This window comes from Periplaneta americana, chromosome 6 (assembly GCF_040183065.1).
Source record: "Periplaneta americana isolate PAMFEO1 chromosome 6, P.americana_PAMFEO1_priV1, whole genome shotgun sequence".
Lineage (NCBI taxonomy): Eukaryota > Metazoa > Arthropoda > Insecta > Blattodea > Blattidae > Periplaneta > Periplaneta americana.
In genome coordinates this window covers 6,692,000-6,718,340 of record NC_091122.1, presented here as the reverse complement: position 1 = coordinate 6,718,340, position 26,341 = coordinate 6,692,000, and the positions used below count along the sequence as shown (strand labels likewise).

Below are 26,341 nucleotides of genomic sequence, written 5' to 3'. Positions count from 1 at the left end.
GATAGATAGATAGATAGATAGATAGATAGATAGATAGATAGATAGATAGATAGATAGATAGATAGATAGATAGATAGATAGATAGATAGATAGATAGATAGATAGATAGATAGATAGATAGATAGATAGATAGATAGATAGATAGATAGATAGATAGATAGATAGATAGATAGATGGGTGGGTTTATTAAGTAATATTATACATACAGATTTTTATATTATCATAATTTTCTCTAAAATCCAATGCACGGGTCTTCTGACCGTACGTGTCTTGTACCTAAAACAAGTCCTACTTCACAGAAAGAGAGTAGGCCTAAGGAAACCATAAAAAAGGAGGAAAACGTAGAGTTGTGGTAAATAAATTTGCAGGTTTCAAGTTACGAATTTTTATTTCTGTAACAAAATATCTTTGGTCATTATTACAACACCCCTCAAAATGCATTACTATAACTATATATTATTTATATGTTCAATATCTTATTTATTCCCAAAACTCCAGGTTTTCATTCAAACGTCTCTTAATCAGTTCTTCAGCTAAGCTCTCCAACCGGTCTCAGAGTCAACTCCTGAACCTGGAAAAAAAAAATTAATTCATGTAGGAGAGAGAGAAATCGGCCTTTAGAAATTTTCTGAAATAAATTTAATGGAAATGTAATATATTAATCGAAATATTATGTAAAAGACAACGAAAACAATATCTTCAGTTTCATTAGTCATATCAGTAACGAGTTATGTCAATAACATTCAACCAGGCAGAGTAGAAATAATCTACTACATTACTTTCACTAAATAGTCACAGTGTATAAACTGTGCACACAAAGTGTTTCTATTTCAGAACAGAATCTTCTAAATGGTACCTGTAAGATCGATAGATTTCTGGATATGACATGAAACTGAAGTGGAGATGTCGGATGGTAATAAAAATAATAATAATAATAATAATAATAATAATAATAATAATAATAATAATAATAATAACAACAATATTCAAGGATAATAGAGAGGGTTTGGAATTGAACGGGTTACATCAGCTGCTTGTCTATGCGGATGACGTGAATATGTTAGGAGAAAATCCACGAACGATTAGGGAAAACACGGAAATTTTACTGGAAGCAAGTAAAGAGATAGGTTTGCAAGTAAATTCCGAAAAGACAAAGTATATGATTATGTCTCGTGACGAGAATATTGTACGAAATGGAAATATAAAGACTGGAGATTTATCTTTTGAAAAGGTGGAGAAGTTCAAATATCTTGGAGCAACAGTAAGAAATATGAATGATACTCGGGAGGAAATTAAACGCAGAATAAATATGGGAAATGCCTGTTATTATTCCGTTGAGAACCCTTTATCATCCAGTCTGTTGTCCAAATATCTGAAAGTTAGAATTTATGAAACATTTATACAGGGACATCATTTTATTTTTACTTCAATTTTTATTGTACCCGAGTTTTTTAATGTACTTCAATCCCACCCCCTATACTACTAAACTTCCAACTGTTCTCCTCACAGTACTAACCGTATACAGTCAAAGTCGCCTTAAGGTCGTAGTAAACACAAATAGTATTGAGTTAGTGAGTATAGTACGTTTCAGAAATATGTTCGCGTTTTCCAGTGACGAAAGAGCTTTTAATATTGAATCATATTTTCGCACAGGTACTGTCGTCCGTTTGCCTACGTCGCATTCCGATTTCCCTCACCCACAACTGTTTAAAATAACTGAAATAAAAGTAATTAACTGTCACGTGATTTTCCCCCTTTCTACGATCCTGCGACATAACCACTTGGACGGACAGTAGATAGCATGTCTGAGTAATGTTGTCTGTGCGGGTCGGACAGAAGTGAAGATTGAATTTACAGTACGTAACGTACTCTTTTATATAATAGGTATAGAATTATTTCAACATGAGTTACTAGTACGAAGGACGAAACTGGTAATTGGAATTAGATGCAATAGTCTATAGTGCGATAATATGCACATTAGAACTGAAGCCTGTATCGAAATGAACGGCCACCATTTTCAAAGATGTGTTTAAATATCCGTATTATAATTATTTTTCAATTTAACTTCATTCTCTATATTGTACACTAATGTGCTGTAACAGTACAATATACACTGCATAATGAATACGTCCGAATGGATAGTTCAATTCGTGAGTAAAAACACTAAGTGTTAATACAGTACTGTATTTTGATTAAAAAAAACCTAATGAAAATTATCAAACTCAAAATTGCGATATTTCCTAGTTTACATAAATGGACGAACTACTTTTCTTCCCTCCTATACCTAGTAAAGTGATTTGTATTTTACGCCAGTATCATCGAACTCCAGTCTTGGAAGGGGGAGCAAGCGGTGTTTCCGGTTCTAGACTTTTAATCCAAAGATATAGCCAGGTTAATACACTCAGGGACAAAAAAAAAAACCCGGACACTTCTATATTTGCTTGTATTTTGTTGCCAATTATTTCAAAATGAAACAAAACCCATTTAAACAAAATAATGTTTCATTTTGCACCTTATACGACAACATTTGAAAAAAAAATCTCTGATGAGAAAATTTACAAAAAATTACAAAGGGCGTATACCTATGGTATCGCTAACTGTTTTTTTTTTCATTTTATGGTGCCTTAAACATTAAAAACTCTTTTTAGTAACGGGTATTACACCCTCTGGCTTGAAAAACTGCATCCATACGTCTTGGCATGCTCTCAATTTGGTTAGCAATGTCTTCTTGAGGAATAAGTTCCCATTCTTCGCCAAGTGCTCGCCTCAACTCTTGTAACGATTCTGGTCTCGGTCGTCTATTCGTAACACGCCGTCCCAGCATGTCCCACAAGTGTTCAATTGGGTTCATGTCTGGACTCCTTGCTGGCCATGGAAGAACATGGATTCCCACTTCTTGGAGATAATCTCGGACCGCATGGGCAATATGCGGCCGTGCATTATCATGCATTAAAACAAAATTATCGCCTACAAATTGGCCAAATGGCACAACATGATCAGCCAAACATTCATTTATATACCTATCAGCTGTTAGTCATCCATTTTCAACAAAAACCAACTCTGTACGAGCATCCGTACACACTCCTGCCCAAACCATCACTCCACCACCTCCATACGGCACATTTTCGGAAATGCAACACTGTGAAAATCGTTCTCCCCTCCTTCTCCAAACTCTTTCACGTCCATCAGGTGAGCACAGATTGAAACGGGACTCATCGGTGAACAGAACACAGCTCCACTGTCCATTTCTCCAATCCCTGTGATCATTTGCAAAACGCAGTCGTTCAACTCTATGCATCCTGAGAAGTCTGGGACCAGTTGCAGGTCTACTTGATATCAATCCACTTGCTTTCAACCTCCTTCTAACTGTTTTGGCCGAAATTGGGCGTCCATGCATATTAACAAATTGCTGGGCTACACTAGTAGCTGGCAGGTTGCGCTCCCTAAGAACTCTCAACACCATATACCTGTCTTCATTTGGATTTGTAGCTCTTGGACGACCCGAACCTGGTCTTATGGTATATTCTAGTGTCTCTCTATACTGTTTTATGGCATCATGGGTTGTGCTTCTAGCCATATTCATAACATTTGCAATGTAACGTACACTGCGTCCATCATCGTAAAGGGCTACAGCTCGAGCCACATCTTCAGGTCGCATCTTGTTTTAAGACAAATGTTACAACCCCACTTAAACTCAGAAAATGTAAAAATAAAGAAATAACTCAGAAAATGTAAAAATAAAGAAATAGCGAATGATAACGATAATGAAGCACAAAATGGTTGAGACAAAATTGTTATAGCTGAGACTCCGAAAGCAAAATTGGAATATTTGGTTGTAATGGCTTATTTATAAAACAAAAAACAATCAACAATGTATACACGTCTCCATAACAACAGATGGCTACCATAATATTGTATGAGAAGATAATGTTTTGCAAAATACCAGCAAAAATTAAAGTGTCCATTTTTTTGTCCCTGAGTGTATTAAAAATATTAGTAAAAATAAAATGATGTCCCTGTATTACCGGTTGTTCTTTATGGTTGTGAAACTTGGACTCTCACTTTGAGAGAGGAAAGAGATTAAGGGTGTTTGAGAATAAGGTGCTTAGGAAAATATTTGGGGCTAAGAGGGATGAAGTTACAGGAGAATGGAGAAAGTTACAGAACACAGAACTGCACGCATTGTATTCATCACCTGACATAATTAGGAACATTAAATCTTGACGTTTGAGATGGGCAGGGCATGTAGCACGTATGGGCGAATCCAGAAATGCATATAGAGTGTTAGTTGCGAAGCTGGAAGGAAAAAGACCTTTAGGGAGGCCGACACGTAGATGGGAAGATAATATTAAAATGGATTTGAGGGAGGTGGGGTATGATGATAGAGAATGGATTAATCTTGCTCAGGATAGGGACCAATGGCGGGCTTATGTGAGGGCGGCAATGAACCTCCGGGTTCCTTAAAAGCCAGTAAGTAAGTAAGCAAGTAATAACAGTAATAATAATAATAATAATAATAATAATAATAATAATAATAATAATAATAATAATAATAATAGTTTTTGAACACATTTTTCGGGGAGAAACAATGTAACTTTCGATAATATCATCCGAATGTACCAGTAGTGCAGTAGTTCAGTAGTTCAGTAGTGGTGATTGTGGTGACATACCTGTACGTGAGGCGGTGTTCCCAAGGCATATAACACGGCGTCTGCCACGTCACTGGCCTCCAAATGAGGGAAGGTGCCATAGAGAAACTCTGAAGGGATGGCCATCCCTGAAGCCTCTATGATTTCCGTCTTCACTATACCAGGGCTTATGCTCTGTGAAGCAATTCAATTCCATCTCAGTTAGGACCGTTTACAGCAGTTTTATAGATGTTGATAGACATTTATACAGGTCATAAAACACTAACGATATTCCCAGCGTTTTGACAATATTTAGGACTGTACATATTTTGAAGTTTAGACCTTGTAATGTCTTCACTTCAGAAGCTTGTTTGAACAGTGGAAGGGATTGGTTTTATGGCAGATAGGAAACGTTCTGATATACCAAAATATGTAGAGTACGTTGTAAATAATGCATTGGTTTTATCATGTCTAGTAGGCTAAATTGGTGAAGTTTCTGAATATGGAACATGCGGAAAATATTGTCGTACAACTGCGATTTATCTGGCACTACAATCATCAAATAAAGAGTGTTCAAAAGTATGGAATATTAAGACTGGTTCACAATAAACCGGGAACGAGAACCAGAATGAAAACGAGAAGCAGAGGACGTGAATATGAAAATTTTTGATTCACAATAAACCGAGAACGTAGACGACTATGCATATCGATATGCATGTCAATAACGATATGTAAAGTCGATATTACGCATTCTAATGTTATTTGTGTATATAATTGACCAATGGCGTTCTCTCATGAATACAAGGCAGCCAACACATGTTAACCAACTTGGAAATTTAAATATGCCCATGCATCTTTATTATCACAACCTATTTTAAGTCTACCATAACGTAAAATAATTAGAGAAGAAACATTTGTAATAGAACAAAAATGAACACAACAGTAGTTATTGGATTGAAGTATGAATATGTAGTGTGTAATACAACCAATACAGTAATAAAATATGATTCGCTTCCGATCGGTGTTCAAAGATGCACCTATTGAAAGCCACGTATTCTCCTTCATTTTCTCATCTTTATATGAGGCGCGCCGCTTATCGTAAACGTGAGGATTTTCCTCAACACTCAATATTAGAATCTCATCAAATAAAACTTGCTCCATGATGCACAGCACAGAACAAAATAATGCATAGGTTATGTCACGGTCTTCTTGCTACAAAATATACGACCACAAAATAACTTTTAGATGGCAATAGAATGGATCTAGTGGGCTGTGATCGGAAACGTGAACGCCAAAGTTGAAACTTGGCCAACTCTCCGTTCCCGATCCCGGGTTCCGGCAAGCTTTTCGTTAATTGTGAATTCTCATATTTAAATGTACACATTTTAACAATTTTACCGTTTTCGTTTTCGTTCCGATTCTCGTTTACGGTTTATTGTGAACCAGCCTTTACTCATAACTCCTTAAATCTTAGTTTAAAAAAGTTTTATATTAAGGCTGTTGGAGAAAAATCATACAATATGATACCAGTGTTCGAAGTTAGGCATTTAGTGTGTGTCAGGGGAAAAAATCATTTTCTTAAAAAGCACACAATATTAATATTTAAATATTCCGAATCTCTGTTAAATTTTGCGTATGAAATTTTACCCAGCCACCAGTTTCGTGTCTTTTAAATATTATTTATTAAACTTGTTTGAAGAACTTCAAACTTGAGACAAATAAGTAGGTAAATTGATGTTAATTAGGCCCATTGTAGATACAAGATGGAATAGATCAGCCATGTAACTGTGAGAAAGACAGTGGACTGTTTTTGTGATTGACTGGGACATTGTTTTGCTGTGAATGGTTCTCATTTTGAGCATCTGTTGTAAAGTTTGGTTAGTGATAGTGTTTTGTTTGCTTTTATGGTTACTCAACATACTTTTACATATATAATTATTTATCTCAAGTTTGAAGAGCACGAAATTCAGAATATATAAATTTTAGTCTAGGGTGCAATTTAAAGAAATAAAGTTTATTGTCACACCCTGTATGTCTGAATAACTAATTTTTTTTCGAACACTGGTATCACTTTGTATGGTTTATCTGTAACAGCTTTCGTATAAAACCTTTTTTTTTTTTGTGTAAAATTAAAATTTAAAAAGTTATGAGTCATATTTCACACTTTCTGTACATTCTGTACACACTCTATATTTTTATCCAAATTTTCATTCATTTATTACACATAAATGACATTACATGAGAGGATCAGGTTAGAATAAAACAGTAGTACAGTCATTAGGATTACTTAAAATTCAATGTAAGCACCAGCATTTGCTGCACATTTTCCAGACGTTGCTGAACGTTTTGTACTGCCCTCACAAACATATCATTTGGCACCGGCCACACTCCTCTGGAATTACCGTTTATGAAGTAATCACATCCCGAGGCGTCCTGGCCACACCTTCGAGCAGCAATTCGCGTACCAACATACACAGTCAGTCCTGTCGCTATGGTTACAGCTTCAAGATTTATTTCTTTGTATAAAACATTGCCAAGTAAATTTTCTGATTACACGCACATGTTTCGGGCCGCACTGAAAAGAAAATAAAATTAACGCTTTTCTTCGACGCTTTTCTAAGTACCAAACACGTGGAAATATCAATTACTCAGCGAAAACATATTTATTCATATTTATTCATTCATTTATTTAGTTATTTATTTAGTTATGTATTTATTCATTCATCCATTTATTCATTTATTTAGTTATGTATTTATTTATTTGTTTATTTGTTTGTGTATTTATTTATGTATTTATTTATATATTTATTTATTCATTTATTCATTTAGTTATGTATTTATGTATTCATTCATTTATTTACTCATTTATTTATTCATTCGGTTATTTATTTAGTTATGTATTTATTTAATTATTTATTTATGTATTTATTTATTCATTCATTTATTTATTTAGTTATGTATTTATTTATTTATGTATTTATTTATTTATTTATATATTATGTATTTATTCATTCATTCATTCATTTATGTATTTATTTATATATTTATGTATTTATTCATTCATTCAATAATTCATTCATTCATTCATTTACTCACTTATTTATTCATTTATTTATTTGGTTATTTATTTAGCTATGTATTTATTTAGTTACATATTTATGTATGTATTTATTTATTCATTCATTTATTTAGTTATGTATTTATTCATTCGTTCATTTATTCATTTAGTTGTTCATTTATTTATTTAGGTATGTATTTATGTATTTATTTATGTATTTATTTAGTTATGTATTTATTTATTCATTCATTTATTTGTTCATTTATTTATTTAGTTATGTATTTATGTATTTATTTATATATTATGTATTTATTCATTCATTCATTTAGTTATTTATTTAATTATATATTTATGTATTTATTCATTAATTCAATAATTCATTCATTCATTCATTTACTCACTTATTTATTCATTTATTTATTTGGTTATTTATTTAGCTATGTATTTATTTAGTTACATATTTATGTATGTATTTATTTATTCATTCATTTATTTAGTTATGTATTTATTCATTCGTTCATTTATTCATTTAGTTATTTAGTTATTTATTTATGTATTTATGTATTCATTTATGTGTTTATTTATTCAATTATATATATTTATTTATTTAATTAATTAATTATTTATATCTGTTAATATCTGTGATTGTTTCAAAAGGGGTCGACAATGTTCAAGATATGAATAATTTCGAGGGAAAAATTGTTCCGGAGCCGGGTATCGAACCCGGGACCTTTGGTTTAACGTACCAACGCTCTACCACTGAGCTACTCGGGAACTCTAACCGACACCGATCCAATTTTTCCCTCTATATCCACAGACCTCAAAGTGGGCTGACAACAGTCAAGCAACCAACTTCGAGTGCACACTAACTCCGTGTGACTTAAATTGTGGTTTTCTGTTAACGAACAGTGACGTGTATTATGCAAATCAAGATTTTCAGGTATAACTCCCTGTAAAGCTGATTTGAATAATTTCGAGGGAAAAATTGTTCCGGAGCCGGGTATCGAACCCGGGACCTTTGTTAGAGTTCCCGAGTAGCTCAGTGGTAGAGCGTTGGTACGTTAAACCAAAGGTCCCGGGTTCGATACCCGGCTCCGGAACAATTTTTCCCTCGAAATTATTCAAATCAGCTTTACAGGGAGTTATACCTGAAAATCTTGATTTGCAATGTTCAAGATAGTTTGATTGACATAGAAATCTAATGGCTTTCTCTTGCAAAATCAAGACACTCCAAATTTTGCTACCATTTCCCCAGAAAATTAAGGCATACCGGATTATCGACTGAAAGAACGAAAAGTAGGCACATCTTAAATAATTTTGAGAAACACAAGTCACTAATTTCTTTAATAAATAATACAACTCTTGATAATTTTGTGCATTATATATTCGATATGTTTTTCTCATGTTAAACTGGAGTCTATAAAAAGTCCTAGAAATTTGGTATAGTTTTGTATGTTGCCCTTTTTTATTACGTGATTTAGGATAAAAGTTATGTTGATAGTCTTTTCTTGATTAAGCAAAAAACCATTAGATTCAAACCATAAAACCATCTGTGATAGAATATCGTTGGTTAGAGCATGTAATCCATTCAGAGCAGACCTAGAACGTAGGAATGTAGTGTCATTTATAGCTTTAATGAATTCAGGATGGTCAAGTTAACCGTATGCTCTCTTTTATTGAAGTTGCAGCGACTTGCTGCTTCCAGATAATCGCATATTATATTCTTTCTGTAGAGATCATTAGATCGAACCTTGGCTTGGTACTCACAGTGACTCTTATCCTGGAGTTCTCCTTGACGAGTTCCCGTCTCAGTCCCTCCGTCAGAGCCGTGACGGCGTGTTTTGACGCTGCGTACATGTAGATGGGGAACACCGTGGGGGGCAGGACGTGGCCCGAGACGCTGTCAGAGTGGGAAATATTATGTATTATAAACGGTGCCACCTAAATTTGGTTCTTTTAAAAATAAGTCGAATAACGAATAAAATGTACCGACCGTGTGTATACAGGGTGAAATGTAAGTAATATCACTAATTTTAAGGGGTTATTTTTTTTAGATATTTCAAACAAAAAGGTTTAATATAATTGTTTCTTTATTTTCTAGATAAAAATTGTTTTATATAAAACATTTCATAGCTTATTTTCAGAAAGTCAATCTTTCATTAGTAGCAGTTTTTATGATTTCTCAAAGGCTTTCGACACAGTTTCTCATGAAACTCTTTTACTTAAGCTCAAATATTATGGTTTTAATGGTCTTAGTGTAAAATTTTTAGCGTCTTATTTGATTGATAGGCATCAATCTGTTTTGGCAAATGGTAAAAGGTCACAGTATCAGGTATTAAAACATGGTGTGCCTCAAGGCTCAATTTTGGGACCTTTATTGTTTATTATTTATGTTAATGATCTTCCTGACTATATTCGGGATGGATGTTCTGAGTCTTTCATGTTTGCTGATGATTTAGCCGTTAATACTATTCATAAAAATAGTGACATATTGTCTATGGAACTTGCTGGTGTATCAAGTAGGGTTGTTGATTGGTGTAGTGCGAATAACCTTATGATTAATTCTAACAAAACTGTTAAATTAAACTTTGGTATTAATCGTCTTACTACTGTTAGTAATACTGCTGTTAGGTTTCTGGGCATCTTTCTTGAGCCTAGAATGGGATGGAAAACTCATGTTGACTATGTTGCTAAGAAATTAAGTAAAGGCCTATATATGTTAAGGTTGTTAAGGAATAATTTACCTAACAAGGTATTGTTTACAATATTTCATAGCCATATACAAAGTCATTTAAATTATGGTATTATTCTTTGGGGTCACCATACTTCTGCTCAAGCTCTTTTCATATTACAAAAGAAAGCTTTAAGATTAATTTATGGAGTACCAAATACGACTCATTGTAAACCTCTTTTTATAAGGTCACAAATTTTGACATTGCCGTCTATGTATGTATTGGCCTGTCTCCTTTACATTCGGAATAACATTAATAATTACATAGCATGTACTTCTGTTCATAAATATTCTACAAGAAATAATACAAATTTATATATTGACAAATGTAAATACAGTATTACTCAAAACAGTTTTCTGTTCTTTGCTTTTAAATTGTTTAATAGTCTACCTGTTGATATAAGGAATCTTCCATTCCGAGTGTTTAGGACACGAATTAGGACTATATTATTGGCAAATCCATTGTATGATGTCGATGAGTTTTTTAATATTCATGTATCTTAATTTGTATCCATTGTATGATATCATGTATTTTAAATTGTATATGACGATGCCATACATGTTCCACATGTTTTTGCAAAATAAACTATCTAATATCTATTATCATAATACACTGCTCTCGTAAATTCACTGTGCATATTGGAAATTAAATTAATCGCTTTTACAAAATAGACTATGAAATATTTCATATGAAAATTTTTATCTCGAAAAGGAAGAAAAGCGAGCACAATTATATTAAACTTTTTTTTTAATATCTCAAACAATAACCCCCCGTAATTAATGACCAGGCTTCGAGACTTCGGACCCAATAGAGCGGTTCAGTGGGAAATCCGCATAACGGCGTACTGAGTACAGTGGTAAAGCGTACAGTGGGTGGGGGTACTGTAGAACGAATGCCAACAAATACGCAAAGGAAAACGCTCTGGATTTGAAGGTTCTGATGAATAATTTGGTTTTCATGCAAACCTATTTTCAAACTGTGTCTGAAACTATTACACGGTTAGAAAAGTCAGAGCAAAAGATGCCGGAAGCCCTCAAATTAATTGAGGAAATGACACAGAAAATTAATGAGACACCAAGTACACCGGGTACTGAACGTGTGAAACAGAAGTGGAAATCAATTTTATGTAAAAATAACGGATATGGAACATTGTGTAACATAAACAGCAAATTAGTGGACATAGAGTTACCCGAGAATAAAGGACTGTCTCTTAGAGACTGCAATGATGTTCGGTTTTTTCGTTTTGCTCCTATCACGTCATGCGACATAGAGCGCAGCTTTCTACAATACAAACTTTGGCAGATAACCGAAAAAGATTTACGTTTGAGACACTGAGAATGTATCTTGTAGTACATTGCAATTCGGTACTGTAACTGCACTTCTTAAAGACGACCAATAGGATAAATGAAAAAATTAAAATTGCTACATGCTAATTTCCACCACTAACACTGTGTATAATTAAAAACACAAATGCTTATAAAAGACAAGAGAATAAATGCTTTTCACATTATTTTGACATTATCATTGTGTAATGTATATTTACTTTCAGAATGTACATGTGTGCGTTCCCCCATACTACCGTACTCTATTATAAATAGCAACGTTGTTACCTCAACACATCTCTATCTACCTGCTGCAAGTCAACAACCTATAGTGCATGCACAGTAAACTTATTGTATCGGGTCCCAAGTCTCGAAGCCTGTTAATGACATTATTTAAAAGGTTCACTGTGTATATCTTAGTGCGGTATATGATACGTATACCTACATTATTAAATATGCATATGAATCAGTACAGGTCACGTTGGCTCCTGTAAAGCGTGTTGAGATTAGGGGGAGAGAGAGAGAGAGAGAGAGAGAGAGAGAGAGAGAGAGGCAAAGAAACCTCCCTTTCTAGAAACTTAAAAGTGTCGAAGATCCAGCCCTTAATAAAAAGGAAGAGATATAAATAAGGAAGATATTAATAGTACATTATGCAACGAGCCTATAATGAAGGTAATTATGAAGTGAGTATGGATATTTATGAAACGATCGCAGGCGAGTTTCATAATTTTCATACGAGCTTCTTAATTACCATTATAGGCGAGTTTCATACGACTTTTTATGCTCGACCATATTTCTAACTTGATATTATTAATTTTTTAGCTATGTCCCGTATGTTGTGAGATGTACGCAGACGCGAAAGTATTGATTTTTTCCGAAGAACAGATGTCCACATTGACCTTGCTAAGCCATTAGAACCTACAGAGATAACATTGAAATTAAATTAGACATTGAAAAACGAGATGACAAATTGAATTTATTTGAATATTATTTACAATTAACGCTAATTATTATAGTAACAGAACATAACCTTCTACGACAGTATTGGATTTGCAGCCTCCGTGACTTTTCGCTAATTCTCTTTCGATTGCATATCCGAGAATAATCGATACTTGCGGTTTTATAACGGTAGAAAGCTGACCTGTCATTGGCTGAACAGTTGTAACCTGAGTCGTCATTGGCTGAAAGATCTGACCTTTAATAAGTAGGTGTACTTTAATGACATGCATTAAAGGTCTGCTACCAGGTGTATAATTACTACATTTCGGCATGGTCGAGCATAAAGTAACATATTTGGCAGTCGGACAAAGAAACGAAAGCAGTAACATAGAACAAGAGAAAAGACTAGAAGTAATGTAGCAGTAAAATTAAAGAGGAAAATTTAAGATGTGCCAGAGGGGAAAAGACATTTGGGAAGTCCGAGAGGTAGATGGGAGGATAATATTAAAATGGATTTGAGGGAGGTGGGATATGATGATAGAGACTGAATTAATCTTGCTCAGGATAGGGACCAATGGCGGGCTTATGTGAGGGCGGCAATGAACCTCCGGGTTCCTTAAAAGCCAGTAAATAAGTAATATAATAAGTGTGCTGTGAACCTATTCATGTGTATGATGTGTCCATCGCCCACTCCCCGCTCCTTCATGATCTGGAGAGCCTCTCTGGTGCATACACTCAGGGCCAGCACGTTCAGTTCCAGGATCTTGCGCCAGCTGTCCACAGGACCGTCTAAAACAACACGCAGGAACTAAGGGATTTTCTTCGAGTAAGAATATAATGTAAAAATTAGTGTAATTTATAATCTATATTATTTAGCACTTAAACCTTGAAACAGTGTTTAAATTAACGTTAGAAATATTAGAGGATCCTAAAATACTTGAACCTAATAATAGACTTCCTCACACAGTGTGTTCGTTGGGATTATCGAGTAGAAATTACCACAAGTGAGGGACATTTGTTTTTAATTTATATATATATATATATATATATATATATATATATATATATATATATATATATATGGACAGGAATTGCAGGAACATCCCGTTTTTCCAGGCATTATTTCATCATTGAACATAATTTTAAAAAAAATTCTGGTGACCGGTACAACCTCCCATATTTCAAGCGCAATAATTAACAACGGATCCCTAATTGAAACAACAACCAAATTTTTTGGCTTACAAATTGATAATACTTGGATATCTTCAATTGAAAAAAATCATATTAAAGAAATTACACACAAAAATATTTCAGCATGCAAAAGAGTGTAAATATCAGTACCTTAAAAATAATATACTTTGCATACTTCCACTCGGGAATATTGGAATAATATTCTGGGGAAATTCCACAGATAGTAACAGTATATTCCTATTACAAAAAAGACTAATTAGAATAATAGTAGGTGTCAAATCTAGGGAATCGTGTAGGATTATTTACAAAAATTCTACAAATAATGTCCATGGCTTGTCAGAATATGTTTTCATTAATAATCTTCCTCGTATGTAATCGTGAAAACTTTGTAACTAATTCATCAGTTCATAGCATAAATACGCGTCAAAAATGACTTTCATACTCCACCGGCAAGTCTATCGTGCTATCAAAAAGGGATACGTTATATGGCAGTAAACAGTTTTAATACCCTCCCTTACTTATTTACATACTTACTTACAAATGGCTCTTAAGGAACCCGGAGGTTCATTGCCGCCCTCGCATAAGCCCGCCATCGATCTCTATCCTGAGCAACATTAATCCAGTCCCTAGCATCATATCCAACTCCCTCAAATCCATTTAATATTATTCTCCCATCTACATTTCGACCTCCCCAAAGATATTTTTCCTTCAGGTCTTCCAACTAACATTCTATAAGCATTTCTGGATTCACCCATACGTGCTATATACCCTGCTCATCTGAAATGTCTAATAGGCTCCCTATGGACATAAAAAATCAGACTCAAAACATAAGATTATTTAGGACCAAATTAAACAATTACCTAAATTCTCACGTCTTCTATTCTGTAGGTGAATTCATGACATTCAATAACACTTCATGAAATTGATATTAAAACTTTGTGTTGTACTAGTAGACTATATTATAAAACCCTTCCGTATATATTTCAACTAGACTGTGACTATAAATTAAGACTTCGTAATAATATTAAGTTTTTTTTTTTTTTTTGACATCTTCCATATTCTAGCTCTAAAGCAATGTACGTATAGCCTACTATGGACTGTAATACAATACAATATGAACGTAAAAGTACAGCACCATATCTTCTATTTCAGGAGACATACTTCATATGAATGATGAATTTGCAAAACGACTTAAGTCCACATTTTGAGGGTTTTGATTTGAGAGCATAATTACGTTACGTTACGTATATGATTATGTCTCGTGACCAGAATATTGTACGAAATTGAAATATAAAAATTGTAAATTTATCTTTTGAAGAGGTGGAGAAGTTCAAGTATCTGGGAGCAACAGTAACAAATATAAATGACACTCGGGAGGAAATTAAACACAGAATAAATATGGGAAATGCCTGTTATTATTCGGTTGAGAAGCTTTTATCATCCAGTCTGCTGTCCAAAAAGCTGAAAGTTAGAATTTATAAAACAGTTATATTACCGGTTGTTCTGTATGGTTGTGAAACTTGGACTCTCACTTTGAGAGAGGAACACAGGTTAAGGGTGTTTGAGAATAAAGTACTTCGGAAAATATTTGGGGCTAAGAGGGATGAAGTTACAGGAGAATGGAGAAAGTTACACAACACAGAACTGCACGCATTGTATTCTTCACCTGACATGATTAGGAACATTAAATCCAGACGTTTGAGATGGGCAGGGCATGTAGCTCGTATGGGCGAATCCAGAAATGCATATAGAGTGTTAGTTGGGAGGCCGGAGGGAAAAAGACCTTTAGGGAGGCCGAGACGTAGATGGGAAGATAATATTAAAATGGATTTGAGGGAGGTGGGATATGATGATAGGGAATGGATTAATCTTGCTCAGGATAGGGACCAATGGCGGGCTTATGTGAGGGCGGCAATGAACCTCCGGGTTCCTTAAAAGCCAGTAAGTAAGTAATTACGTTACTGTGTGCAAGGGGCATCGTTTAGTAGCAGAATGACTTTAATCCACGACTTTTGTATCGTTTTTTCTTAGCAGCAGATTATTTGGTTAAGGGGTAAAACGACTTTAGTCCTGGACTTAATTTGTTTTGCCTGTCAAGTACTGAATAAACTTACATAATATGTAATTTTAATCATACAATCAGCTGACAAAATTTTTTTGTCTATTATTGGTAATTCTTCAGTTGAGAAAATTTCTTACGTTTGAAGAACAGAGCATGAAAATGGAAGGCAATATGCTGAGGTAATCGTGCTAAACTTGCAGCTGAAGTAAAAAATATTGAAAATGGAGCAAAGTTAAGCATCAAGAGAGAGGGTTTTCTTGCTGTCACATTTGGCTACATGAAAAATATATGCTTGCCTAAACACCAGTTCAGGATATGTGCTACTATCGCTAGCTTTCTCTGTGCACAACATGAAAACTAGTGAAATGTCCTTTTGTGTCTACCATGAGGGACAGGCCAAGAAAAGTCTTAATTAGGTATGCAATTTTCTCCTGCACACTACTTCAATATCTGTGTCACATCCAGTATACTAAGAACTGTGGTTGTTTTGCGACAGTTGTCCGAGACAAAATAAGAACAACACACTAATCAAATTCTTAATGACAATAATTGCTCACAAACATTTCTTCAGCATCATACCACAGTCTACTATATACAGTCACGAAGCTTGAGTTTTGAGGGTGCTAGACTGTGACGGTTCTATTTTTCATTGCCTGTAATGAGGCGATACTAGCGATCCTAGTGGTGAGCAACTATCTAATGTTTGCATATTTACTACGTATTGAGCTTCGCGACTATATATACTAGACTGTGATCATACTTTTCTCTATCAGAGGTCTGCGCTGTTGTGATTAACAAATCGTTCAAAATAATGTTGTTCAACAATTGCAATAAGGTTATATTATGATTTTGGTATAAATACATTTAATCAATAGTACATTATGTAACGAGCCTATAATGATAGTAATTAAGACGCGAGGATGTTTATGAACGAGCGCAAGCGAGTTTCATAATTTTCATACGGGCGTCTTAATTACCATTATAGGCAAATTTCATACGACTTTTTATGCTCGACCATATTTCTAACTTGAAATTATTCATAAGTATTCATGTTATTCTTTTGTGACTGGGGAGCGAACTGACCTTGTGCAATCTCGTAAATTGTGGGATGTGCGCAGACGCGAAGGTATTGATTTTTTCCGGGCAACGAATGTCGACGACTTTGATATAATCTAGTAAGATGAACGTTAAACTTGATATAACCTTGAAATTGAATTCGACATTGAAAAACGAGATGACAAATTGAATTTATTTGAATATTATTTACAATTAACGCTAATTATTATAGTAACAGAACATAACCTTCTGCAACAGTATTGAATTTCCAGCCTGCGTGACGTTTTGCCAGTTGTCTTTCGATTGCATATCCGAGAATAATCGAAAACCTGAACTTTAATGAGTAGGTATACTTTAATGACATGCATTAAAGGACTGCTACCAGGTGTATAATTACTACATTTCGGCATTGTCGAGCATAAACATGTTTATGTGTCAGTAACCTAATAATTATGATGCAGGATTGAAGTTAATTTGCAGAACAACTTAAAACCTGAAGATAATTTTTTATGACCTGAAGAAGAGTACAAAAGTATGAATTTTTATAATAAAACTATTTCTCTTACATATCTCTTACAGATAAAAAATTACATTGTAACAAATTATGGTTCAGCGAAAACAAAAACAATTTCCTTTAATTTTTTCAAAACTACTTCTAGGGACTTAAGTTGTTTTGCAAATTCACCATTCATATGTAATACCTAAGATCAGTGAAGAACCCATGCAGCAAACAACCATGGGAATCCCTTTAGTCGACACTTATACATCATTCCCAAATGACACCATACAGTAAACAGCATTGGTAGTATTATTGTAGCCAGTTCCAAAATATCGCATCACCTGTTAGACTGTTCTCCGAAGCAACTCCTGCATTGTTTACCAGAATGTCAACTCCTCCCAAGTTTGACTTGACCCATTCGAAGGCGTCTTTGACGTCTGCTTCTTTGGTGACGTCACATTTAAGGGCGTAAAGTTTACCTGGTTCAGATGAGAGAGTTTCCGATAATTCCTGTAAATGAAAGTGAATCAGAGGTTTATGGAATCAATGACGACAGAATTCTATGGTTAATATGTTTGAGTCAATCGTACAAATGAATTTACTAGCAACATGTTAGGTTATGTATGAACCTGGTTAGAATTGGGCGAAACTGGTTCAAATATTTACTTCACAGACCTTTGCAAAGGGATTAATATTCTAGTAAACGATTATTTTAATACCAATAGCGCTCAGGGACAATATTCAACTCAAAATAACTTTAAATTAGCCATACATTTTCCGAGGCAACGTTATTTCATCGAGATATCAAAATCAGATCATCTGCATATAAGAGTGCAGGTATGGAGATCCCGTCTAAATTTGGAGCTTCAGATTCGATTTTATCGACAATCTCTGGCATGTCATCTACGAATATATTAAAAAGAAGGGGTGAGAGTATGCACCCTTGTCTAACCCCTCTACGGGTAGCCACATTTTCCGAAACTTTGTCACAATCGTACTTTACACAGAACTCCACCTTCTCATATATTGCTGATATAGCTTTAATCATTCTCGACGACATTCCTTTTTTTCCACAGCTTGTGCAACAATGCTTCACGTTCTACCGAATCAAATGCTTTTTTAAAGTCTACAAATGCGCAATGTAGTTTTCTCCTCTTCTTCTGTATTTCTTTTAGCCTTAATGTGTCCAAAACAAATATGTTATCTGTTGTACTGTAACCCTCTCTGAAACCAGCCTGAAACTTAGAGAGCCTATCATATTGAAGTATCCACTTCCTCAGTCTCTCATATATAATTTTGCATCCCCCTCTATAATTGTCAGGTACCGACATGTTTTCCTTTTTGTAGATTGGCCATACAATTGCCGATGTCCATTCACTAGGATAACTTTCTCCCATAAAGATTTTGTTAAACATGTCCGTGATTTTACTTGTAGTTGCCTGTATATTAATACACTCTTTGAGAAATTCAGAAGGTATCCCGTCTATACCCGGTGCTTTGTTATTTTTCAAACTACTTATAGCTTTCGTCACCTCGTCGGTCAGAAGACCCGTCCATTGGATTTTAGAAAAAACTATGATAATATAAAAATCTGTATGTATAATATTACTCAATAAATCCATCTGTCTATCCACCTATCTCCTTGTTATTTATGACGTTATGTGGCATTCACATCACAGTTTGGAGAAAAGCTTAAAAAAAAAAATGAGGTCTAAACCTACGCCCTAGCACAACCTCGGAGTACGAGTATCTTTCGCTACCCCTAAACCATGCCAGCGGTTGAAGTTCAGTTTTGAAAAGTATAGAATAATCCAAGTCACGAAAAAAGCATTGCTATTATGAGCCTTGTCTAGTACACTGTAGAAGCTCTTTGGTAAGTAGGCGTTTCTATGGTAACTGGTCATTTTACGGAATAGCACCACATGCCCAATGCAATTTTATTAGTCTGAAACCCTCTATAATTCAGACAACTCCATAAACTTTGTGTAGGCCTACAGGTATTTAGAATGAAAATAGTAACAAAACTTCCTGCATGTCACATTTCAACGATATTTCTCATTGTTTAAATTAATATTCACCTTTATTCTGTCCTCCCTGCGTGCCAGTCCGACGACTTTGAGTCCTTTCTTGACCAGTTCCTGGGCGATGGCTGCTCCTATACCGGCACTGGCCCCCGTCACCACGGCAACGCGTCCTGACCAACGTTCCATTATACCCTAAACTAGAAAAGAATAAACAGTGAATTGTTACACATATATGATATGTTGTTGTTGTTTTCTAATGCCAGGCGTTTGACAATAAAGTCATTTGACCTCTTGCACTCCAATATTTTTCAAAGATATTATCATGGTCAGCCACTGAAGCACAGATTTTGAGGTGTTCGGAATCCATTTCTTGGTTTGAGTTGCACAATGGGCAGTTAGGGGACTGATATATTTCAATTCTATGCAGGTTTTTGGCCAAATAACCATGGCCTTTTGCCAATCTAAATGCAGCTACAGATGATTTTCTTGGTAAATCGGGAATTAACTGTGGATTATTCCGTTCCGTTTTTTCCCTTGAGATTGTGTTATCAAATTTTGTTTGTTGAAGTCTAAGTATTTAGATTTAATAAATCTTTTCACAGAGTAATACGTAGATTTAGTAACAGGTCTGTAAGTAGCAGCGCTGCCCTTCTTTGCTAAAGCATCCGCATTCTCGTTTCCCAGGATTCCACAATGGGATGGTATCCATTGGAATACAATTCTTTCATTGAGTGATAGTAATTGAGAGAGCATTTTAGTTATTTCTGCTGTTTGAAATGAAGGTGTGTGTTTAGAGACTATTGATAGAATAGCTGCTTTGGAGTCTGACAATATAACTGCATTCTTAAATTTATTGATGTGGCATAGAAGATTCCTGAGACTTTCACTTATTGCAATGACTTCTCCATCAAAACTTGTTGTTCCATATCCAAGAGATCTATAAAGTGAGAAGAGGCAGCACGTAACACCTGCACCGGCACCTTGTTTTCTGGAGATCAAGGATCCGTTGGTGTATAAATGAAGCCAGTTTTGTGATGAAACTGTAAGTCTTCAATTTCGCATACTATAATATTGTACCATTGGTTTTAATTTTTATTTTAATTAGGCATTTGATTTCTAATTTTGAGCCATTTCTTGTAATACCTGATTACTGCCAATTGTTGTTATTAAATAATGTATTTAATTCGTAAATTTTAAGCCATCTCTTAGTATAGCTATTTATTGCTTCTAAAATAACATGTTTAATAGCTATTTTATATATATATATATATATATATATATATATATATATATATATATATATATATATATATTTCTTCCTATAACCATTAGATATAAATATAGAGACATGCCTTGAGGCTTTATAAAACGACCCATTCTTTCATTAAGGTGCATTCTTGTACATAATTCATATGAATTGCAACCTTGACAACAATTTTGTATTATAATTTTATTATTGTTTATTGCTTATAAAATATGTATTTTGATACCAACTATAACCTTAATATACCTCAGGGTGAAATAGGGTTTATTAAATTGGATAATAAAAATATATATATTTATTAATTGTCTCTAAAGACAATTGTTTCATTATTTCATTGCTTACTTCTGATTTCAGTATTTTTTCTGTTAAATTTAGATTATACTCTATATTTAATAGAGTTACAGGGTTTGGTTTGGTTTGATTTGTAAGTTTTCTTTTTAAATTGGGGATATATGATATGATATGATATGATATGATATGATATGATATGATATGATATGATATGATATGATATGATATGATATGATATGATATGATATGATATGATATGATATGATATGATATGATATGATATGATATGATATGATATGATATGATATCCTTCCATTTCCAGCTTTCCTATTAGGTAAATATTATTTAGACCTATTGCTTTCACTATTATTTGCATTATTATTATTGTTCATATACAATTTCCTCTTCCAAAATGGCAAATATAAGCTTTTAAATTTCACTAGATAATGCGTTTCCACCCTCTTTTATTAATTCTGCTGGCATTTGATCGATACCCAAAGACTTGTACTTTTTCATCTTTTCTATCGCAATTTCGACATCAGAAAGTGTGGGTTCGAGTATAAATAATATTGGTACCCAAGTCAAAAGTAATTTTTTGCTAAAGAAAGATTATAGACATATTAATATAATTTCAATAAAGTTCAATATAATAGTTTAAACCCATAATACGGAAGGTTCAATTTTAAACCATGTTTAAACTAATGTGAGGAAAATTACTTTTAGTTTAAATTCAGAATTAAACCAGTATAAACTATACCAAAGTCAAAAATCATTTGAGAAAATCTTTGTTAACATTTTTCTTTTTTCCTGATGGTTCTTTTATATGCAAGTTTCGCCAAAGTCCTCGAAAGGTAACGAGCCGTCCCTGAAGTTTTTGTTATTCATAATGCCTCTTGAACGTGGTAAAAATTTGACCTCGAAACTGCTGTAGTAGTTCACATACTTTGTGGCGCAATTATATAGTTTAAAGCATATCGTTATCACTGAGACACATTGGTGCATAATGACGATTTCATTTCCGCTTTATTGATAAATTCATCAAACGTGATGTAGGTCAGAGTGCTGGAATGTGGCTCCCCTACTGGCGAAACCCGTAACTAACAACTTTCGCGTCCTTGGCCTTGAAGTGTGTCAACTGTTCCGTAGCTGCAGAAAGTGGGACTGTGTACTGCGGGTTGCAGAGGATAAAAGGCGTCTTCGACGCTTTCACTATCACTCTTACCTTTTGTTGTATTTTACGCTTTGCTTTGCACTACGTTCACACACCGAAAACTTCGGAGATAATAGCTGTTCTGTATTTCGGACTTATTAATTCGGTATTAGGTAAACAGAAAAGATCGAAAAGCGTTCTAAACACAACGTCCCGCACGAAATATTTTACGAAATCATGACAGGGAATTAGTGATGGCCTTTTAACCATGATTGCCCGATTTTCGCACGACAGTCCCGATGTTGTCTTCCTGCGTACCTGTATTATGTCAGTCGGAACGAAAATTGTATCGATTTTTTGGGCTTTCGTAATTTAACTAACTATAGTAGTAGCATATATAGCTGAACAACTTTTATTACATAAAATATTCAACGGTCCACTGGATAATAGCGAAATATTATCACAAATCCAGATTAAAGCTAGAACATCACATTTAAGAAATCGTCAATTGCTATACTATAAAAAACCAAACACTTCATCACATAAAAATTCCCCAGTGTTAAAAATGTATTCAGATTTCAATGAAATATGTAAAACATGGGATCTAGATTTCTGCATTTCTTACATGGAATACAAACATTTTCTTATTAATATACTGAAGGTAGTTGATTTTATATAATATTGCTATTTGTTACTCTGTAATTTGCCAACTATGGCTACATTTTACATTTTTGACTATGATATCTATATTTTACTATTTTTCATTTATTGTATTTTGTATTTTTCATTTATATCTATATCTGTGTCTATTATTTAGGTTGTATCTATTTGTCTGTTCTTTTTTTTTCTTTCCTTTTCTCATTTTCCATTTTAATTTGTACTGTCTATTGTAATTGGAGCTTCGCCCTGTTATAGGCATAAATAAATAAATAAATAAATAAATAAATAAATAAATAAATAAATAAATAAATAAATAAATAAATAAATAAATAAATAAATAAATAAATAAATAAATAAATAAATAAAATAAATACAGGATGATTCACGAGGATTTACCATCACTTACGGAGCTTATTTCTGGGAAAAAAATGTCATAAAAACTTTTCTCCTAATTCAACTTTTTCAAAGTTACACTAATTTGAAGTTGTTAGTAAAATACCTTTTTTCTTTGCTTTTAAGAGTAAAAAAATATTGCAAATAGAGAATGAACTATTCAGAAGTGTCATTTCTTTAATTGGCTAGTGTTCTGAAGCTAAAAATGTGTTGTTAATTACTTTGTACTGATTTTCTTTTTCAATTTTTAACTAAACATGACATCATTCTTACGCATATATCACACAAATTATTACATTCTTTACAGTTTAATTATGCATCCTAATGTACAGTCTTAAAGAATTTACAAGAGTGGCGTGATTTGTAACAATTGTTATGACTATTTCGTTTATATGACGTCATTCCATTTTCGACCAATGAAGTGTAATGAAATTTTGAATTCCAACCATCACAGTCACACTTTGCGATAATTTTTGCAGCTAGATTTATCGCTATCAATTTATCGCATGGTCGTTCTTTTGTTTAGTCGTTGTCGCCAACTGTTTCCCCGTGAATTGATGATCATGGATACATTAAGATGCAACTACACGGTTAAATTTTCTTTCAACTTTAAAGCAATGAATGCAAGATTGATATTTAATATTAATTAATATATTCACGCAGTGAAGACCACTTTCAAAACGGCGCACCATGTAGACACAAAATCTTCATCCATCTTAATTGAACGTACCTTTTAAACTTGATTCTTTCAATATTCTTCCCAGATTGCACGCATACGCGATTGGAATATTGAACTGTGTAGATGCAGCTTTAGTTCCGTTACACACTACAGCGAGAATGCTTTTGTCGAGCTATAAAAAATGCTTTCGTGTAGCACTCATTGTAACGGTCGAAATAAGACACAGCTGACATTGGTCCTGCTCCCACAGGTAACTTAACCTGTAATTGTAGCCTATAAAATTTTTATTTTGTGAGTGAAATTAAATAGTTAATAGAAAGTCAGATGTTCAAATTTATGTAACATCATCGCATAACAAACCCAAAGATCTTGCATAATAATAAGGTCTTTGATCAAACTGCCTTCCGTATGGCGTAATAAAGTTCGTGTTTTAATTAGGCCTATCTATACAGAGATGGCTTCACTGTGTAGCAACATGTCTCGCTGTGAATACATAAGCATTGGTATATAGCTGTCCCCACTGTTACTGTTAAATTAAATTATGATTTCAGCAGATAATGAAAATGTATTTATGTTATAATAATAAGAGAAAAGTGCAGTACATTAATTAACAATGTTAAACCTGTATTTCGCTTTTCGCAATTGGCATTACTGAATAATAACATCGAATTTCTTTATTGCAGTAATCGATATTCATCTACGAGTATTTCAACTCCACAAAGTCCGAATAGGTTAAGTATTCATTAATAAACAATTATTAATATTTTATGATCGAATTTTAGGGATATATTATTTACATTTTTATTTTATTCACGAAATAGTCCTGATAAATGATTTGTAGTAAAATATCGATAAAATTTCTGTACCTAATTTTATCCTTCTCCAATTATTGAGAGACTACCCATCTATATATTTCGCCTGTATCACCTGATGTTTTGTCTGTGCCTTTGAATGGAGTACCGTATCGCGATTGTTCCTGAAAGCAATGATAGTTGGATTCTTACCTTGTTCAGTGGGGTAGTTCCACGTTCAACGCCTGTCCTCGCCTTGATCTGTCCCATCAACAACTGAAGAGGCAAGTGGTCCATGGCATCTGTGTTTGTGAAAGTGGAACAGTGAAATTGTGAGCGACCAGTTTAACGCGTTCTGTGGACCTCCAGTGTTCGATTACCGTCATGTACAGACGACAACTTCTATCTCAGGGGACCTAATTTGAATCCCGGCGACACACAAAGAGCTATGTAGGCAGTAGAGTTGAACAACTATCGAGAAAGCAAGCCTAACAGCGCCCGCAAAGCCGAAAATCCGCACGACAATGTTCTATACGTCTATCTACAATGTATCTGGGTGTAGAAACATTAGAACTAGACAGCGTACGACAATAAGAGTTTCTGATTATATAAAATTGTACAAAGAAATGTTTTTAAGTATTTTGCTATTTATTTGTTAAAGAATTTTGCATCATTGATAAAATTGTGCGATAATTAGACATGATTAGTCAAAAGACGTATTTTCGTACCGTTTTATTGGTTAAACGTAATATGACATAGTAAAAGTGTAATAGTCAACAGTAATCTCACTAGACGTTTTGATTTATCTAGAGAAAATCAAAACTCGAGTGGGATTTAATTGACTATTACACGATTAGAAGAAAGTATATAAAGATTAGAAGTAACGAAGTACTCCAATGCAATAAAATATTAATTGACTTACGAAAATACAACTGTCTTCAAATGTATTATTGTACCATCTCAACATTACAAATATTACGCTAGATAGATGCTAGATGGAAGTAGTCTCTCAATCTATACTAATCTATACACAATGGCAATGTTACTAGTCAAGAAGGCTTTGTTGATTCAGTTTCATTTTTATTAAAACAGTTGCATTCCATTTCAATTATCCGAATCCCAGTAATCAACGTCAATTAACAGATGATTTTCAATAAATCTTAATATTAAACAATCTCTGATACGTGACTATCCATAATATCATATAGCAGAGCTATAACATAACCTAACTAATATACACAAGTGTTAGAAAAGTTTTAATTAACGACGATGACATAAAAAATAAACATGAATAATTTTAAAAGGAATAATTATTGAATGTACAATTTCCAAATTTGAATGTGGTTGGTGGTTCAATTGATGTTATATTGGACGTGTGCGTAATAGAAGTGGAACTCGTTGATTTAGGCCTACATGGTGTATCCAACTTATTCAGGATTTCCGAATGGTGCTCTTCATTTATTTGTAAATAGGATTTCAGAAGATGCATAGGTATGATCAGTGATTTTTATTAATTCTTGTTCTTGAATGCCAATGCGAGTCATATTTGAAACTGCTGTGCATAGACTGGAGTGGTTTGTAATTATATATATATATATATAT

General features: G+C 33.8%; 1 protein-coding gene across 2 annotated transcripts; it reads right to left on the bottom strand.

Moving 5' to 3' along the window:
- Nucleotides 1-400: 400 nt before the first annotated feature.
- LOC138700929 (farnesol dehydrogenase-like) lies at nucleotides 401-25,073 on the bottom strand. Of its 2 annotated transcripts, none has more exons than XM_069827367.1 (7): nucleotides 24,953-25,073; nucleotides 19,566-19,708; nucleotides 17,829-17,997; nucleotides 13,339-13,468; nucleotides 9,454-9,586; nucleotides 4,671-4,823; nucleotides 401-571 (listed from the first exon to the last, which is right to left on the bottom strand). In XM_069827367.1, the coding sequence occupies exons 2-7, from the start codon at nucleotides 19,695-19,697 to the stop codon at nucleotides 530-532; spliced, it is 759 nt and encodes a 252-aa protein (XP_069683468.1). In that variant the 5' UTR covers nucleotides 19,698-19,708; nucleotides 24,953-25,073; the 3' UTR covers nucleotides 401-529. The 2 variants fall into 2 exon arrangements, with proteins under 2 accessions (XP_069683468.1, XP_069683467.1); XM_069827366.1 differs by having other exon boundaries at nucleotides 19,566-19,703; nucleotides 24,953-25,051.
- Between the last annotated feature and the right edge of the window lie 1,268 nt (nucleotides 25,074-26,341).

Excerpts from the sequence above, each read along its gene's own strand:
- LOC138700929 (XM_069827366.1), bottom strand. The coding sequence starts at position 25,036 with ATGGACCACTTGCCTCTTCAGTTGTTGATGGGACAGATCAAGGCGAGG. Across the intron at positions 19,704-24,952 it reads GAACTACCCCACTGAACAAG|GGTATAATGGAACGTTGGTC; the intron begins GTAAGAATCCAA and ends TTTCTAGTTTAG. Across the intron at positions 13,469-17,828 it reads TTCGGAGAACAGTCTAACAG|ACGGTCCTGTGGACAGCTGG; the intron begins GTGATGCGATAT and ends GTGTTGTTTTAG.